The 19,325-nt window shown below is 36.3% G+C and overlaps 1 protein-coding gene across 3 annotated transcripts in view; it reads right to left on the bottom strand.

Moving 5' to 3' along the window:
• LOC145987139 (sodium- and chloride-dependent glycine transporter 2-like) overlaps positions 1 to 19,325 on the bottom strand; it is a 123,821-nt gene that overhangs the window by 87,294 nt on the left and 17,202 nt on the right. For all 3 annotated transcript variants that reach the window (XM_083121635.1, XM_083121636.1, XM_083121637.1), the window contains exons 3-4: positions 16,002 to 16,122; positions 12,668 to 12,802 (exon numbers count right to left, since the gene is read on the bottom strand). In XM_083121635.1, coding sequence (XP_082977761.1) covers positions 12,668 to 12,802; positions 16,002 to 16,122 — 256 coding nt within the window. The remainder of the gene's footprint in view (positions 1 to 12,667; positions 12,803 to 16,001; positions 16,123 to 19,325) is intronic.

Raw genomic sequence — 19,325 nt, 5'->3', positions numbered from 1 at the left:
CGGCATCATTTTCTGGGGGAACATGAACAAAAGCATTACATTATTCAGACTACAAAAAAGAGCTGTTAGAATTCTGGCAAATGCTCCAACAGATGCACCATGCAAACCATTATTTCAAGAATTACAGATATTGCCAGTTCCATGCATATACCTATATGAAATCCTAACAGGCATGAAAATTTGTCAAAATACACATGCAGCAAATAAGGACTACCACAACTACAACACCAGGGGAAAGAATGACTTACATATGGAATTACACAATACCACATTCTACCAAAAAGAGGTAACATATAATGGTATACGCTTATTTAACATGCTACCAAATGCATTCAAAAACATAAAGTCATTGCCAGTATACAAGTTACATCTAAAAAGATTCCTAAAGGAACATTGTCTTTACACAGTGCAAGAGTACATTGACACCGTGACAGGAATAACAACAATAATGTAACAAAGTAGAACTGCCCTATCATTATTTTTTTATTTTTCCTTTGCTGTTCGATTTCATTTATCTAGATGTAAGTATAGGTGACTATTTAATGCTCAATTTTTGTGTGTGTGTGTGTGGGGGGGGGGGGTGTGTGTGTGTGTGTGTACATAATGTCATAGCAAATGAAGCGAACATTGAATATAGAAAACGTATTTTTAGCCAATTTGTCTCAAGAAAATAACATTGAGCATGCATTTATTCCCTTTGTACCATATCTATATCTCATACTATCTATTGTATTTTATATTATATTATGCCTATAATTTTATAGATGTATTCTAAATGTACATGTACAATGTGACAATTCCAAACTTTTGTAAAGTTGAATGGATACTAATAAATCAATCAATCAATCAGTTGTTGCCAACCTTGTCCAATCATGGAAAAATGAGTCAAAATCGTTTTAAAAAAACTACTTTCTTCTGTTAAGACAACTTTCAAGAGTATGCTGTAAATTCTAGAGTGTAAAATAAGTGACATAATAGTGTTTCTTTTTGAATATTTTGGTTACAGTATTTCAGTCCATGAATGAAATATATTTTTGTGTTGGGAAGTGCTTATGGTTTGTCTGTTTAGTTGTGGTAGAACAAGAACATTCTTACAGATATTCTTGTGAAGGTGGTTCATGATCTATATATATGATATGATTTATTTCATTCCGTTGACTATTGTACAGTGGTTGTTTTCCACACATGGTATGGAACATGTCAGTACATTAGATTATGGTTAACAATTATTTTCAAATAGGTACAAGTATGAAGATATTATACATAACATTTAAAAACAATGATTACATTATAATTGATTTGATTAAGGATTCTTGGAGTTTTACTTGTTGTTGCTAATGCTAGTTACAAGGTACGTTTACATTAATTCACATACATATAACATATAATAGATAAAATCAATGTTCATTTAAGATATGCCAATTTGCAATTTATTATAGGTACTCTTTAACAGAATAAAAACAATGATCTAGTAGGTATTTTTTTACATGCTTTTTATATGAGGTAGCTGATGGTATTGTTTTTAAGTCACTTGGAAGGTTATTTGATACAGTGAACAGCCATGTATTTTGGTCCTTTCTCAAATAATGTGGTGTTGTGTGATGATATCGTGAGGTTGCTGCCATTCCTTGTATAATATTTATGTGAAGAGTTGCTACATTTGAAGGAATCGTTTAAGCCTGCTTTTACATACATCACCAGATGAAGTATATGCAAGAATCGTGAGGGTAATATGCCTTTAAACAGTTTTCTGCAGGATGTATTTCTTTTAGCTCCTGCTATTATATTTTCTTTCTCAACACAAAAAATTTATTACTATTAGCGGCATTTCCCAAGAAGATTATACCGTATGCTATTAAAGATTGAAACCTGGTGAAATATAGAATTTTCAATGTTTCTAAGTTTGATATTGATTTCAGTGTACTGATGGCAAATATAATTTTGCCTAGTTTTGCAGAAAGGTGATTTCTGAAAATTCTGTCTACTGTTTTCAGTAGATCAATGGGTGTTTTAAACATCTACTGTTTTCAGTAGATCAACTGTAATGCTACTGTCTTCTACTGTTTTTAGTAGGTTACTGTTTTCAGTAGCTGAACTGTACTGCTAATGTTTTCTACTGTTTTAGTAGCCCAACTGTTTCTACTGTTTGCAGTAGATGAACCGTACTGCTAATGTTTTCTACTATTTTAGTAGCCCAACTGTTTCTACTGTTTGCAGTAAATCAACCGTACTGCTAATGTTTTCTACTGTTTTTGGTAGTCCAACTGTTTCCTCTATCTTAAGTAGTTGAATTGTACTCTTAACATTTGCAGTAATATAAATGTACAACTAACATATTTTATTGTGTTCAGTATATTACTATCTGAAAACAGTCCTCTTGTCAGTAATGGAAATTTTCTTATCTATACAACTAAAATTCAATGGAAAAATCATATAAACAACTAAAATAAATGTATGGTAAAGCAAGTGGAACTTGCTACTAAGGAATGTGTTCACACAACAAAGAAATCAAATAAAGTGAACACGTTTTTAAGTGTGTGGCTTAATTGTGTTTAACGCACTTGTAGAAAATTGAAAAACATACTCTTTTATACATAAGTTGACATATTGTTATTCCTATATTCACATGAAAACAGCGAAAAATTAGTTTAAATGAAGACCTGACCCTCAATGCTTGAAAAATCAAAACAAGCAAACACTGTTGACTACGTTGATCAAAAAATGGATCTTTTCTGCAATTGCATTACACAGATATAATAATAACCATGGAAATTCCATGCTGAAAAAAATCAACTGATATGATCATGTATTCAAACTGCTAGCTGCTTTAAGGTTGAGTTATTTCTTAAGAAAGAATTATAGTAACTTATTCATTAAGATATATCTGACTTCAGTAGTATTCATTAGAAAAACAGTAGAAATTCAGTTCATAAACTGATTTTCCAATTCACTTCAAAATCACTGAAAATATAGTGTCAAGCATGAATTTATCTATTCTTGGATTTAATACATGATTTTATAATATATGGTTAGGTATTATGCATTATTATTTACGATGTTTTTTCAGTACAGTAGCCTTACTGCACAGTACAGTAGTCCTACTGTAGAGTACAGTAGCTGTACAGTAGATCTAAAATAGGATTTCAGTACATTTCACAGTACACAGTAGAAGACATTTGAAAACAGCAGAATTTTTGTCTACTGAAACAGTAGAAATTTCGAGCAGGGCTATGCGTGGCTCACATTTTAAGCTTTCATGAATCCATACTCCCAGGAATTTGTTTTTTAACATGATTTACTGTCATATTACCTAATGTAACATTTGGTTCATTTATCATTTTATTCCTTGTGTGATGGAAATTGACAGCAACAGTTTTTCTGATGTTTAATACTATATTATTGTCAGAAAAACATTCGCTGAGTTTGATTGTTACATGTTTGATATTCGAGTTAAGGGTTTGTTCCTTACCACCGATGATGTCTACACTTGTATCATCTGCATAAAGTGTGTTTTTTGCTGAATTTAAATTTAAATTTATTCCCTTCATTCTATAATTTTTATAGCTGTGTTACTTCAGTTACATATTTTGAATAAAGTGTTTGAGAATAAAGTACCTTTGTATGTGGCATATCAATTCAAAAAACTAGGTCTTACATGTATCCGTGATGTTCTTATTGTCATTTGAAAAATATTTATGTTACAGGCTTCTTTTTAAAATTAATTGGAAGAATATCACATGTATCGAAATGGACTAGAACGTGTTGCACAAAATGGGAATAAGATAAAAAATGTGATATTTAGCAATTTAATCTTCTTAACTTAAACAGAATGTTATTTGGAGGATGGCGGATATTTGCTCGAACCTTGAGGATAGCTGGGGGATGTTTCTAATTATATAAATGAGAAACAGGTGGAACAATGCTTTGCGTAAGTTTTTCTGTTGGAAATGCTTCCCCGAAGACACAGTGGAAATTGTAATTGTCACCTTGTATTCAAAGGGCCCCAGGTTCGATACCCAGCGGAGGGCACATGGTGGTTCGTTTCAGTCTCGATCAGCTGATTTGTGCATAAAGTGGACTCAAAACAAACACTAGGAAAGACTCCTAGTTGGGAAGATGGGATCCTCCTGCTCCTCCATTCCCCACTCTGCTCATCATTCTTCCCCATTCTCACAATTAGCCAAAAGTGGCAGAAAACGGCCATAGATAAGAAAATAACTAAATAAACAATGCATCCTCATTGCCATGATTAGAAAAAGTTAGAGAAAAGGGACGCAAAAGTACGAAAAATACATAAATTTGAAAACTGTAATTTAACAAAAAAAAAATCATTTCTGCAGGAAAGTCAATAACTTGTACGTTTTTTTTTTACAATACGATAAAATATATTGAGGAAACTGATGTGTAAACCCGAGTGTTCTAAACATATTGTAATTTTAAAATTTGCAAACAAACATTATGACAAAAATAATTGTAATTCCAGAAACACTATCGTTCTTGTAACATTAATTTCTTGCAGGGGGTCAAAGGTTGATATGGTCTCAGGGAGTGTTCAGATGCTGATATGAGCACTCTGTAAATACTGAGGAACGCCATTGGGTATAACAACTACCAATACTACCAACAAATCCTACCTCCACGTCCCCGAAGGCTGTTAGCCGCGTGACCCCTGGGCAATGCAGCAAAAAAGATCATAGGCCCGCTTCGGCGGGCCGATGCTGTAGCAGACGAAGGAGGGTGAAGGCGAGTATCCAGCGCCTAAACTGGATGTTATCAGCTAAGGGAGTAAACCCTAACAGAAAATCCTGGTCCTCCAAAGAAATGGGGGTTGAGCACTAGGCCAGCACCCTGGTCTCATAAAAATAACCTTCCGCTAAAAAAGCTCAATTACAGAAAGCCGGATGGATTAATGGAAAACGACCTAGGCATATGAAAAGGAATAAGAAAGATATAATCTGTGTAGGAACATGGAATATCATGACTATGCTAAAACCTGGAAAAATGCAAGAAATAGCTGACCAAGTCTTAGCAACAAAGTTGCAGATAGTCGCATTACAGGAAGTAAGATGGAAAGGACAAGGAGAAATCAAGAAAGATAAATACTCTGTATATTATAGTTTTAAAGAAACTACGGGTCAGCATGGAACTGGATTCCTAGTAAAGAGAGAAATGGTAAAACGTGTACTAGGATTTGAACCGTGTAGTGAAAGAATATCTAAACCTAGAGTGAAGGGAAGGTTCTGTAATGTGACATTTATAAACGTGTATGCTCCAACAGAAGAGAAAGATGACGACATTAAAGATAAGTTTTATGAAGAACTGCAAGTAGTGCAAGATAAAACCCCGAGACATGACCTGATAGTCCTGTTGGGAGATTTAAATGCAAAAATAGGAAAAGAGGATGCATTTAAAGAAGTAACAGGTAAACATACATTGCATGAGATAACCAATAATAATGGAGTATTAGTATGTAACTATGCTATTGCAAATAATATGACTGTAATGAGTACACAGTATGAACATAAAAAGATTCATAAAGGTACCTGGGTGTTATAAGCAACCAAAGGTTGGGTATACATCCCCAATACATACAGGCAGCACTCCACTCCAACCAAAGTACAAGGCCAATTCAATCCAGGTAAAATTAATAAGGAATAGACATTCCCAGATATGTTAAGATTAACAGAAATTAGGCCTAATTAGTAAAAGTATGATAAAATATCAAAATATTAAGTAAATAATAAGCCCCAGACCAAAATTCATTGGTTATCAAAAGGACAACCTTTTGTGGACAGGCAGAATCCAGAGAGCACATGTTGCTTTTCATGCAAATTTTTTATTAATACATATATTTTCAGGATAACATTTTTGCAAGCACAAATTAACTTGCTTTCCCTGAAAATAACTCCAAGTCACAGTTATTAGTACAAATAAACCACAAAAACATAAAAAAATCGATGTTTTTGACAAAAGACAATCGGTCTCACAGCACCAGAGCCATCTGGTGAGTGCCAGTGGAACTAGCCCCGACTAGACTGCCATCTAGTGGATTTCTTTAGGTACTAGATGAAGGCAAGTAACCCAAGGTGCTGTGGACCAATCAGATGGCCTCATGGGCGTGGCTACCAGACAATAAGACTGAGATAGCTTTTATCATGAGAGGAAGCCATCTTGATTTCACTTTGTGTTGAGATTTAGTACAGTTCACATCGCTCCAAGTTTTTGGGCCTGAGTAGGCCAGTGGAGAGAGGAACAATGGAGTAGCCATTGTATTCCAACAGGTGAAATATCTACTAAGTGCTTGGAAATAGTCCAGTAGTGTATAATATGGACAAATTACAGCACTTAAAGTGCCTTAAAGTGCATGGAACCAGTATCCATGAAAATTCGGAACTTTTCAAAACCACATGATGAGGACAATGAGCCTTCAGGAAACCATGGTGCCTTGTATCCAAAGACATCCATGATTATTCGGCCCATCCTTTGTCATACAGCTCCCTGAAACAGTTCATGTGCAAGCCAATACCCATATGTATTAAGATACCGCTATATTTTTAGTGCAAATTCACAGAAATCCCCCCATTTATAGTTGGAGTGATAAGTGTTTGTAGCAAGGCCCAGGTGTGATGAGGTGAATGCAGGATATGTAAGTACCATGCTTTTGTTACCCATTTGTTGGTTCCATGTGTAAAAGCGAACCTATAAGTTTGTGCAGTGCTTGTATATAGTTAAATGTGATAATTCCCAGAATATTAAATGTGTCTTTCCAACACCTTGATTTATTAATTCATATTTGGGAAGGTGGGCCCGGGAAGCATGCTACTCGCTCCGAAATAAATAGGCTGAAAGTCCTTATGATAAACCAGCAATCATTCCTCGGAATGGATGCTGGTCTACTGGGGACATCCTCCATGTTAATGGTCACTGGAGGACAGCGTAGAGCTGCACGGGGATGGGTGCATCCAGGTTGCATAGCAGAGTAGTTTCGTAGGTTCAATCAAGCCCAAAGTGGGTGAGTAGGTTAGGTTCACCTATCCTATTGTTCGGCAACGTAACCTGGAGGCCCTGGACCAGCCGCATAGACGAAGCCATTCAACTCCTGAATCTATCGTCTGTCTTTTGTCTCGCGGATCGCAGTGTCCCCAGATGGGAAAACTACCAACCAAATTGACCATGTTTTAGTAAACGAACATAAAAAGGAAATGGTGCAGGATGTAAAAACAATGAGGGGTCTGAATTGTGATTCGAATCATTTTTTCTTCAAGGCAGTAATCAAACAGAAATTAATACCTGTACGAAAAAGTATTCCAAGACAACAGATAAAATGGAATAAAGCAATATGCATAGTAAAGAAATTCTGAAACAATATAGGAAAAAAATGAGTCAAAATTTGGAAAACATTATTGATACCCAAGATATAAATGAAGATTGGAAACAACTCAAAGAAGCTATTCTGAAAACAGCAACTGAAGTAATACAAAAGCAAGATGGTAAACCAAGGAATGAATGGTGGGATAATGCATGTAAAATGGTAATAAATCAGAAAAATGCTGCACGACAAAGATGTTTACAGAGACACACAAGGGCAAATTGTGAAGAAGATGAGAATAAAAGGAGAATTGCCAACGATGTATGCAGAAAGAAGAAAAAAGAATGGATAAATGATAGAATCAAAGAGATTGAGGAATACCATAGAAGAAAGGATTCAAGAAATTTTTTAAGGCTGTGACATGTCATGTAAGGAACTACACTTATGCAACTTCATTATGTAAAGATGCATCTGGAGAAGTAATATCTGAGAAAGAAAAAGTATTACTCCGTTGGAAAGAGTACTTTCAGGAATTATTAAATTGGGAACACGTACCGTATGAAGATGAAATACCCGAAAAATTGGAAAATGATACTGAAATTCCAATACCAACATATGAGGAGGTAAATAAAATCATAAAATCCTTAAAAATGAATAAGTCACCTGGTTCAGATAATATCACAGCAGAACTGATAAGACACGGAGGATATATGATAAGGAATAAAATTTATAATTTGATACTCAACATATGGAATAAAGAGGAAATGCCACAAGAATGGCTACATGGTATCATTTGCCCAATCTTTAAAAAAGGAGACAGGTTGCAGTGTAATAACTACAGACCAATTACGCTTCTGAATGTCGCATACAAAATCTTTGCAATTCTTCTACAAAATAGAATCTCTGAAATTACAGAAAACAAATTGGGTGAATATCAAATGGGATTTAGACCAAATAGATCTACAGTTGATAATATATTCATACTGCGACAAATATATGAAAAATGTTATGAATATAATATTGAATTGCATAACATATTTATCGATTTTATGCAAGCATTTGACTCAGTAAATAGAAATATAATTCCTACATGTCTAAAGAAAATTAATGTCCCAAACAAACTAATAAGATTAATAAAGGTGACATTACAAAACACTACAGCAGTAGTAAAAGGAAACTGATTTTAGTCAGAAATTTGCAATAAATAGAGGAGTAAAACAAGGAGACCCATTATCAGCAACTTTATTTAGCATAGTCATGGATGAAATAATTCAGAAGTTGGAAATCAGAGGAAACATTTCAACAAGATTAAGACAGATCTGTGCATATGCAGACGATATAGTAATTACTACAAGAACTAAGCAATCAATGGTGGACTCACTAGTGAAACTAAAGCAACAGGCAATGAAATATGGACTAATAGTGAACGAAAAAAAGACAAAGTATATGAGATGTACAAGAAGGAAAATCCAACAACAAAAAGAGGATATAGATACAATACACATAGAGCAGGTACAGTCATTTAAATATCTCGGGTCAATAGTAAATGGAAACAATGAAATCGAAGAAGAAATTAAAGAAAGGATTGCAGCTGGAAATAGAGCATTTTATGCAAATAAGAGGATATTCCAATCCAAACTAGTTTCCAGAAAAATAAAATTAAAGCTGTATAAATCCATAATAAGATCTGTGGTTACATATGGCTGTGAAACCTGGGTGCTGAATGAAGATATAATTCGAAAACTAATGATATTTGAAAGAAAGATATTAAGGAAAATATATGGCCCAACGAGACAATCTAATAATATATGGCGAATAAAAACAAATGAAGAGCTTGAAACATTAATAAAGAGTAAGAATATAAGAAGATTTATCAAAACACAAAGATTGAGCTGGTTGGGTCATATTGAAAGAATGCCCGAAGAAAGAATTGTGAAACAAATTTACAATTGGAGACCTATTGCTACAAGATCACAAGGAAGGCCCAAAACCAGATGGATAGACAATGTCAGAAATGACATAAGAAAACTGAAGACACAGAACTGGAAGAAATGTGTGTTGAGTAGAGAAGAATGGAAGGATGTAATTGAGCAGGCCAAAGCCCATAAAGAGCTGTAGCGCCTTATAAGAAGAAGATGTGTAAACCCGAGTGTTCTAAACATATTGTAATTTTAAAATTTGCGAACAAACATTATGACAAAAATAATTGTAATTCCAGAAACACTATCGTTCTTGTAACATTAATTTCTTGCCGGTGTGATCCTATACACTGACAATGATCAATGCTGTTAACGTACTGAACCATTGATTGCTGGCACTATTGCTTTGTCAGATTAGTAGAAAATGGATTGCCCATTTTTGCACTGTAAGTTGTGTTTTACACAGTAATTATCGATATTTTGCTGTCTGTTACGCCATCGATATCCACAGGATTTGTTCCAGGGGTGGCACAAACGGGGCATTTTTTTCTGGTGGTGTAGCAAATGCAGCATGATTCTCCCCAAAATAGCGAAGCAGCTAAAATAAATGGCTATTAGCCGGAATATATTCATATATGCCAGTTAGTTATCTGGATATTAGAATTATTCAGATGCTAATGAAATAAATTACGCAGATATTTATAATCTGCGATATAAAGATATTTATAATCTAGATTATCTGTATTTGCATGTAATGGACTTTGTCTTTTTGAGTCTCTTGCAAAAGTAAGCAATGTTGTCATTTATTTTTGACACCGTTGCCACATTCAAAAATTACCTCAAAATTCTGAGAAAAATGTAGCTGTAGCGAAATTTTCGCTACAACTACAGGAATTTTGTAGCTTCGCTACCGCTACAACTACAATTTAAAAATGTAGTGCCGCTACAACTAATGCTACAAATTTTGTAGCTAGCTACAGTAGCGACGCTACAAGTAGCGCGCTACTTCCGACCACTGAAGTGATGCCGTAACATTGCTGAGACTTGTGTTTCTTAATCTACGAAAATATAACCTAGTCAAATATGAGCATAATTTAAAGCTCTCGCAAGACATGTCTATTGTCTACTATCTTTAAACATGATGACCATTTTTTCTCAAATAAAATGTGAGACCAATCCTTCAAGTTATCTTGCAACTATAAAAATTGCAACTGAAAAGCTTTGCATTTATGGCGGTTATCAAAAATAGAACGTGTGTGATTATACTTTTACCACCACTCCTCTCCTAAGCTATGAAATATTATTTTAAAAGTTTTACTGCAAAATTGGGGACCAATGAAATCTCTAAAATGACTGTTTAATTCCTTATACTCTGAAAATGTATTCTAGACCATTTTGAAATTTAAAAAAAAAAAAAAACATTGTAGGGCATAGCATAGCATGGGGAAAACTGGGCTGGGCACTCCCTGCCAAAATATATTTGTTCACCTGAAGATGAGAGAAGAGGTGCTCTCTCAAAACGTAGTAGTGTTAGTAAAAGTATAGTTTAATGCACTAGACAATGGACAATGTCCAACTAACATTGCATGCTAACATAGAACCAATGTCACTAACATTCAGAGAACACAAAGATCCTTCAGGGATGCTGGCAATATAAATAGAGGCCCAACTTCCACTTGAGGGAGTCAGCCGGAGAAGATACTATATATATAGTGTCTCTGGTTAGATTAGTGGCGGCAAAATGCCAAAGAACTTTTAGACCACCCAGGCCTGATGGCCATCGGTAGTCTATGCTACCCTGATTGGATGACACTCTCCAAAACATCCCTACCACTTTTCCTGGTGAAATCCCAGTATCCTAGGTCCGAAAGTGAAAGGAAAACCCTTGTAGCAAAACACAAACCTCTCAACCTAAGCAATGCATTTGCTGGTATCCAGTTAGTGCCCCTTGCTCTTGAACTGGAATCCAGAATGAGCCTTGTACGATACTCTACTTTCATTATTTCTGAAATATCTAAACCCTTATGCCTGATTGCTGGCAAGCAAACCAAAATGGATGTTAACTTCATTAGTGGTAAATTTTAGCTCTATGGTTTTAGGAATGTAATTTAGTAACAGTACCTTAATCTTTAAATTTCATTTACATTGATATTCATTTTGTATCCCATGTAATTTCTTAGGTTCTTTTTGTTTCTGTGCCTATTATATCTGTAATTGTTATCAATACTGTCTGTAATTAATCACACACAAGTAACCTATGGAATTACCTCTAACCGAAACTAAGTTCACTCAGCAATATAGAATTCATTAACATATTAATGAAAGGGTAACAGTTTCATATATCGGAGACACATTTCTTCATTTTTACAGAAAAAACTACTTACGGAAATGAGTTTCTCTAAGGTTTCCAATGTTCGTCGAGGTATTTTCTTTCATCGTGGAATCTATTTGACCGGGAAGTCATGTTTTTTTCAAGAGAAATATCTCACCGACGCACAACTGCCATTGCTTTCGCTACGTGAACCGGATGCTGCATGCGTTTGATGATGTAACTCCTTGTCAGTGTTTCCAACCCCCTTTTTTTTAACTATGCTTACCAAACCTAACCTAACCTTATCGGAATGGTTCGTGGGGCTATCCGTCAGCTACTCATACATAATGTATAATTTGAATATGTGACGAACACGATAGTAGGTATTTTTCGGTGAAGAAGGTTGGAAACACTGCATGCCCACTACCGTAGACAAGTTTTGCCCGCCATATTAAGGAAACGAAAAAAGGAATAACAAAAATTACTCTCTATGTGAAAAATTGTGTTTGTTTTCATGTAAAAAGCATAATGGCACCTTGAACTATGTTCTGCAATACACAATTGGTAAGTACGAACCATGCGAAACACAAAATATCCGATTTTAATATGTCTCCGATCAATGAAACTGGTACCAATGAAAGTAATATTACATTAATCATACTTGTAATCCTATGTAACTATGAATGTTTCTGCTTGTAATTACTCAGGCTTTTTTAAGAGTGCATAACAGTACCTACGTATCTGTTCACCGATCAATTCCTAAATTGTAAAATGCAGAATACTAATCTCAAAAGGATGAAATAAAACAAAGAACACAAAAATGGGAAACCACTTCAGAGGAAATGAGATAGCCTGGTTTCATTAAGGCACACCTAAAATTATGCTGATGAAAGTGAGCATATTTATTGGGGGTTCCTTCATTTTTTTTATCTCTTATAATATAAAAAAAAAGGTAAAGTGTTCCCCTGTGCATAGCACCATGCCATGAAGGTGTATAGGGGGTGTGGGGGTAACGCTCTTATAATATATTGTTTCATTATTAAAACTGTGCAAATTCTACCACTAACTCCATATACATTATTTTGCAGAGCAGTGACCACACAAATACCTCAAGAATTTCATATTTACCAGATGCAATTGGTACAGCCAATTTCCATACATATACTGGTCCTCGTAAAGAGTATCGAGCAAGAAATATTTCCAAGAAAATCATTGGCATGGCTACACATGTCAGTGCAATTGTAAAAGAAATTATATATATACCTGTGAAAATGGATCACATTAAGTATAACAGTTACATTCATATTTCATTTAAATACATTTACATTTGACAAAAACACTGACTGTAATGAAAGACTAACATACAAAACCAATTTTATTTTAATTGTACACAAGGGCATGTGCTGAATACAAAGTGTTCAGTTGTCCGGAAATAATAAAATAACTTCACTTCCAGTGGTGCATTCTGAAAATTTTTACCTGGTTTACCACAAAATTATTATTTATTGTATATACTTATTTTATAATAGAAATAAAACACCAATGCAGTCATGCAAGTAAAACAAAAACAGAAGTCCAACAACTTCAAATTTTCCAGCAATCTGTACATATGTAAATAGTTGATTTACTGGCGGTAAACCAGATAACATAAAGGAATACACCACTGTTCACTTCTAATATTTATTAGTCATAATAGTTTCTCGAAAAATCTGTTTCTAAGTAGTACATTACGGAGAAAGAATGTTCTTAGCTTTTCTCAAGGAAGTTGGATGGCCTTTTTATGTGGTTGTTGCTTGCTATGTCATTTCTTTAGTTTACACACTGAGAAATTGCTTCTTTTTAGAGACCAAGGGTAAGTGATCAATAATTTTACCATCAAAAGGAGGGGGAGTGATTGCCAATTAATCTTATGTTAAAGATAACTTACTCTTAGATGTAGATATCTCAGAACGATCACTTAATTTTAGCTGTCAGGGGAAGGGAACAGATTAATTTTTACATGGAGGGGAAGGGGAGATTGCCATTTCCTTTATGATTTATCAATCCTTCCATTTCCCTCTACCTGGCTATGGTTATATTAAGGGGTACTTTGTTCCTGCTCCAAACAGAGTCAAGTAGCTGTTGTTAAAACACATCTTCTTGAGAACATCAATAGAAGCAGAATATTACATCGGCTTGGATAACAAGCAACTCAAATCATTGTTAAAAGTACATGAAGAGGGGGAGGCGGGAAAGGAAAGCTCCTTTTACGAAATAAAAAAAGTTGCTTTCATTAGTTAAATCATAGATCAGAAGTGAGAATGTTTTCTCTTTCCACAAGGATATCTGAAAATAAATATTGTTATTGAAACCTGTTCCAATAATAATAGCAATGATAATAGTTATAATAGACAAGTCTTACTTAGCCCTTTCACACCTAAAGTGACATAAACAAAATAAATCAAATGCAACTTTAACACTGTACTGGCATGGCATGCTGCATATATTTTCATCTGCATCTGCATATGGGAGCCTCTTTCATGTGGATAGCCTCTCCGTACGCCAATTTTTAAGTACATGCTTTCCAAACCTGCCATAACATACAAAAAAAAATGTAGCTTGAGAACTAATTGTCTCAGAGTGATGAAATTGTTTCTTTTTTCTCGGAATGAGAGGACTTTTAGCGGAGGTAAAATTTATTGTACCTCTCAATAATAAGTTAAAAGAGGAAGAAGAAAATATATTTTTTAAAAAAATTGGTATTCAGCACATCCTTGGCTGTGGCCATCTTATGCAAAACTGTCCATACTCCTCTTAACCTTTACTCGGCCAATGGGTCACATGTGACCCATAGAAAATATAGGCGTAGTCGGCCGATGGGTCACTGGTGACCCATCATGCTGATTAAAAAGTTATTTTCCTTCTAGCACCTTCATACTTGTATGTGAGGTTGTAAACGCTGACAGAATTTCAGATAAAACTTTGAAATGTCATGTGGAAGAAAACCCACACACCCAGGACCCCCCTCCCCCCCCCCCCGACTCCAAAGTTGGAATCTGGCGCTAATTTTAAATTTGTACACTTATTTGTCAAAAAATGTTATAACTCGTAGACTATTTGACCAATCTACTTCGGGTAACTTTCGTGTTGCAGCTAAAACATCAGGGCATGCAACCGTGCAGGAATCAAAACGCCAAAGGCAATAAGAGGGGTTGGGTGGGCTGCGGCCCACAACTTTCAATGAAAAAATCATAAAAATGGGGAGTTTGCTTCCTCTTCCCCCACTATTTTTGGAAGGGGACGCAAACTTTAGAATTATTTTCAAAGAATGGTCCTTTCTCAACCGAATGAAAGTCATTTCATGTTCCTGGGTGCATTACATTATCGAATACATGAAAAAACTCCAAATTTTTATGATTTTTTCATTGAAAGTTGGGGCCGCGGCCCACTTAACCCCTCTTATTGGCTTTGGCATTTTGATTCCTGCACGGTTGCATGCCCTGATATTCTAGCTGCAAAACAAAAAAGTTATCCGAAGTAGATTGCTCAAATAGTCTCCGAGATATAACGTTATATGAAAAAAGTGTAAAATTTAAAAATCGCACCCAAAGGCAGCAGCCAGAGAGAGGTTACTTTCGAAAACCTGCTCAGCAGTCCAAAGGTTAAACAAAATATCATGGAAATAAGCTTATAATTGGTATTATATGAGAGTAATGACCTGTTAATTAAGAACTGCTATGCGCATTATACAAGGGAAAGTCCAAAAATAAGTTTCCCCCCTAGATTTGCCAGGGAAATCGTACAACAATGGGGGAAACCAGCCCGTGTTGGAACACAACAGACACAATCCAACAGATGGCGTGAGCGTATTGCGTGCAAACGAGGGGAAGTGCCTCTCAGTCGTGGCCCGGCAGATATGGAGAGAAGGTGCATGTTGAATTCGTGGCCAAAGGAGGAAGTGAGAGTGATTGTCCGGTATGAATGGGCACGTGGAGTATCAGGAACTGATATTGCGTGCTGTTGTTGGATGACAATGCGAAACTGCACTCGGCGAGGGCTACGCAACACCATCTTGCAACCCTTGGTTGAGAGCGCCTTACCCATCTGCCGTACAGTCCTCACCTCGTGCCGAGTGACTTCCATCTGTTTCAGACTTTGAAGAAGGCTCTCGGAGGGGTGCTTTGGAAGCAATGCTGAGGTGACACATTTCGTGCAACACTTCTTGCGTATACAGGACACTCATTTTTTCCAAGATGGTTTTTTGAAGCTTAGCAAGCGGTATGGCAAATGTCAGAATGTCCGGGGTTCCTATGTGGAAAAATAAAGTAAGTATGCTATTCTCTTTCTCATTTATGTTTTTTGCTTTTCCTTCCCATCTCTGTCCACAGTTGCCAGGGGAAACTTATTTTCGGACTCTCCATCGTATGTTTGCATGTAATACAGCCATGGTATTTTGCATATATTCATAGTAAGAGTTACTCACCTCCTTCATCAACAGTATGTTCTGGAGTGTTCCATAAGCTGTCAAATGATAGCACAAGAGCAAAAATCATACTTAAGTATTGTGATCTACTGAGAAGTTCAATTTGGGTGCCATCTTGTCCCTGTAAATCAATGTTGTATTGTAATAATATCTATGAGTCCTCTCTGTAACATCACTAATGTTTCCCAGAAATCTGAGATGCTTAGTAATGTTTCAATATTTTATCATCCCGAAGATCATGTTTTTTTTTATGTTTTACTAACATACGAGGGGATATCAAAAAGTTTTAATTATCCCCCAGAATTTATTGAGTGATTTCGATGAAACTTTGCTTCTGTAGTCATTAGACCTTCTATGTGTTCTGTAGTGAAAATTATTAATGTGTGTTATTTCTGTTCTTTATAGGTGGTGCTAGTTGTCAGTAAAGTGCAAAATGGAGATGATCGAAGCTCGAAGCGTTATTAAGTTTCTGCATTTGAAGGGTCACAACGCCCGCCAAATTCATGAAGAAATGAAAGTTGTGTATGGTGGTGATTGCCCATCCTATGACACTATTGTGATGTGGAAGAGACATTTCCAAACAGGTCACATGTCTGTTACAGATAAACCTAGATCTGGACGCCCATCATCCATGGATGATGCCGCCACAGTGAAGAAAATCGAGGATCTGATGCTGGAAGATCGACGCATAACTATCCAAAACATCATGCGACAAAGTGGACTCAGTTATGGTAGTGTTTGGAATATTATTCATAAGGAATTGCATATGTCTAAGGTGTCGGCCCGCTGGGTTCCGCGTTTGCTCACTCCTCTTCAGAGACAAACACGGCGTGACATGTCGAGTCAGATGTTGAACATTTTGGAACAAAACGAGGAAGATTTTTTTGCCCGTATGATAACTAATGAATGTTGGATCTACCTATATGATCCTGAGACAAAAGAGATGAGCAAACAATGGAAGCACCCCTCGTCCCCTCCCCCCAAAAAGCAAAGGTGCAAAAGTCTGCTGGGAAGGTCATGCTCTCAGTGTTTTGGGATTGTCATGGGGTCATCTTTACAGACTACCTTCGGAAGGGAGAAACTATCACTGGGACATACTACTGCTCACTTCTGAGGAAGTTACGAGATGCTGTGAAGGAAAAACATCGCGGCATGCTCTCCAAAGGGATCCATCTCCTTGCGGACAATGCACCAGCTCATTCATCGCAAGCAGCGGTTCTTGAAGCTCACCGTTGTGGCTATGAATTATTACCGCACCCGCCCTATTCTCCCAATCTAGCACCAAGTGACTTTTTCCTTTTCCCACATATGAAGAATCCACTTCGGGGTCGCCATTTTGACAACACTAACGATGTCATATTGGAGGTGGAGCGCTGGTTTGCCATGCAATCTGCAGAGTTCTACAATGATGGTCTTCGACAGATCACTGGGAGAAATGTGTAACTCTGCATGGTGACTATGTAGAGAAGTCACAATAAAAGGATATAAAACTCAACTTTCTGTCTCAATTATTTCATGGGGATAATTAAAACTTTTTGATACCCCTCGTACTCTTGTATTATTAGCAAACACGATATTCAAATTTTAAATTATGAAATAAGTATAATATTCCACAAGTAAATTATTGGTTGCAATTACTCCACAAGTAAATTATTGGTTGCAATTATTCCACAAGTAAAAAGAACAAATAAGTTCAACAAACCTCCCCATCCTTTCTATTTTGCTTCTCACTCTTACAACTCTACAAAATGTTAACTAAAATACAAAGGCTGTCACAGAGAAGGTGAGACAGATTTTTTCCTGGCTTGGCAACACTGCCTATGGTTTTGGCACTAGTCGCGTAGTGTAGGAGGACTCATTCTGTTTCCGTAGCAAGTTGACACATGTTGCGAAACCACGTTAGTGAGCAGCTGTGTTGATTTACGTGGAATTTGTTTCGTTTACCCCTTCAGGTTTTTGTGTATAACATTGATGAGTATTCAAGATGAACAGCGACAAGCCATAAAATTTTGTTGGCGTTTAGGGAAAAGTGGTGCGTAAACATAGGCAATGTTTCAACAGGCATATGTCGATCAAGACAGACTGAGTAGAGCCACAGTATTACCAAGGAGTCACTGAGACTCTGCGCCAGCAAAAAGCAAAAAAGAGGCCGGATTTGAAGAACTCCTTCATATTGCACCACGATAACGCACACCCGCACACCACGCGGACTTTTCAGGAGCAAACAGCCCAGACCTTGCACCCTGCGACTTTTGGCTATTTCCACTTTTAAAAGCCGCTTTACGTGGTCGTCATTTCATGACGAACAAAGAAGTGATCACCGCAGAGCAAGATTTCTTCAGTTCGCTACCTGACGACAAATTTTCAAAGACATTCACAAAGTGGCAGGAGCCTATGGACGCTTGCTTAGCTGTCAATGGTGCCTATTTTGTAAAAGATGTACGTCTACTCGATATGGATGATTCTGAATAAAAATTTTGTGGTTTGTAATTTTTTTGTTTCATTTTAATGATTCTTGGAGGGTCCATGTACATGCTTGTCTTTTAAACTGCTACGCAGTCACAACTTTTTGACCTATGCCCTCATTTTGGTCCCAATCGGCAGCTAATGAACCAAATTTTCACCCTAGCACATTTGCTAGCCAATGTAGGTCGCTGTTTTCCTATACAGGAATTAGTCTCACCTTCTCTGTGATAGCCTTTGTATATACAAATAAAAAAAAAAAACAAAAAAAAAACACATTGTGCACATATTTCAATGCCAAAAATTGCTGACAACATACTATTTTGCAACACTGCTGATACTTCTTCCAATTCATACCTGTTCTGATAGTTGCATATCTTAGCAACAGATCAGCCCCCCCCCCCCCCCGGAAAAATTCTACCGCACATGGTTTACCTGGCTCCTGCAACTTCAAGACAGCATTTTCTAGTATGCATTTCTAACTTGGTTATTTTTACATCACTTTTCCATCTCTCGGGTTAATTGGAACGATAAAAATGAATGATAACTTGAAAAATGGTGATGGGACATATATGATACACCAATGACTGACTAGGGTCTGAACATGGAACCTCTGGTTTTGTAGTACATTGTTCTCATGGGTTGGGAATAGAATTCTTTGAAAAAAAACAACTGTAAAAGTTGGCTGACAGGAAGCACCATCATACCGTGCTTAAAAAGACGTGTTTAAACTTAGTCACTAAAATTAACTCCATGGCACAACAGTCTTGGAAGGCAAAGCCCGATGTGGTTTTTCATTTGGCGACTTCAAATAGCTCAATTATTCTCATGATGCTACGTCAGAGACCCCACCTAGTGGTT

This window comes from Lepisma saccharinum, chromosome 4 (assembly GCF_977018435.1).
Source record: "Lepisma saccharinum chromosome 4, izLepSacc3.1, whole genome shotgun sequence".
NCBI lineage: Eukaryota > Metazoa > Arthropoda > Insecta > Zygentoma > Lepismatidae > Lepisma > Lepisma saccharinum.
This window is presented reverse-complemented; position numbering and strand designations above follow the sequence as displayed.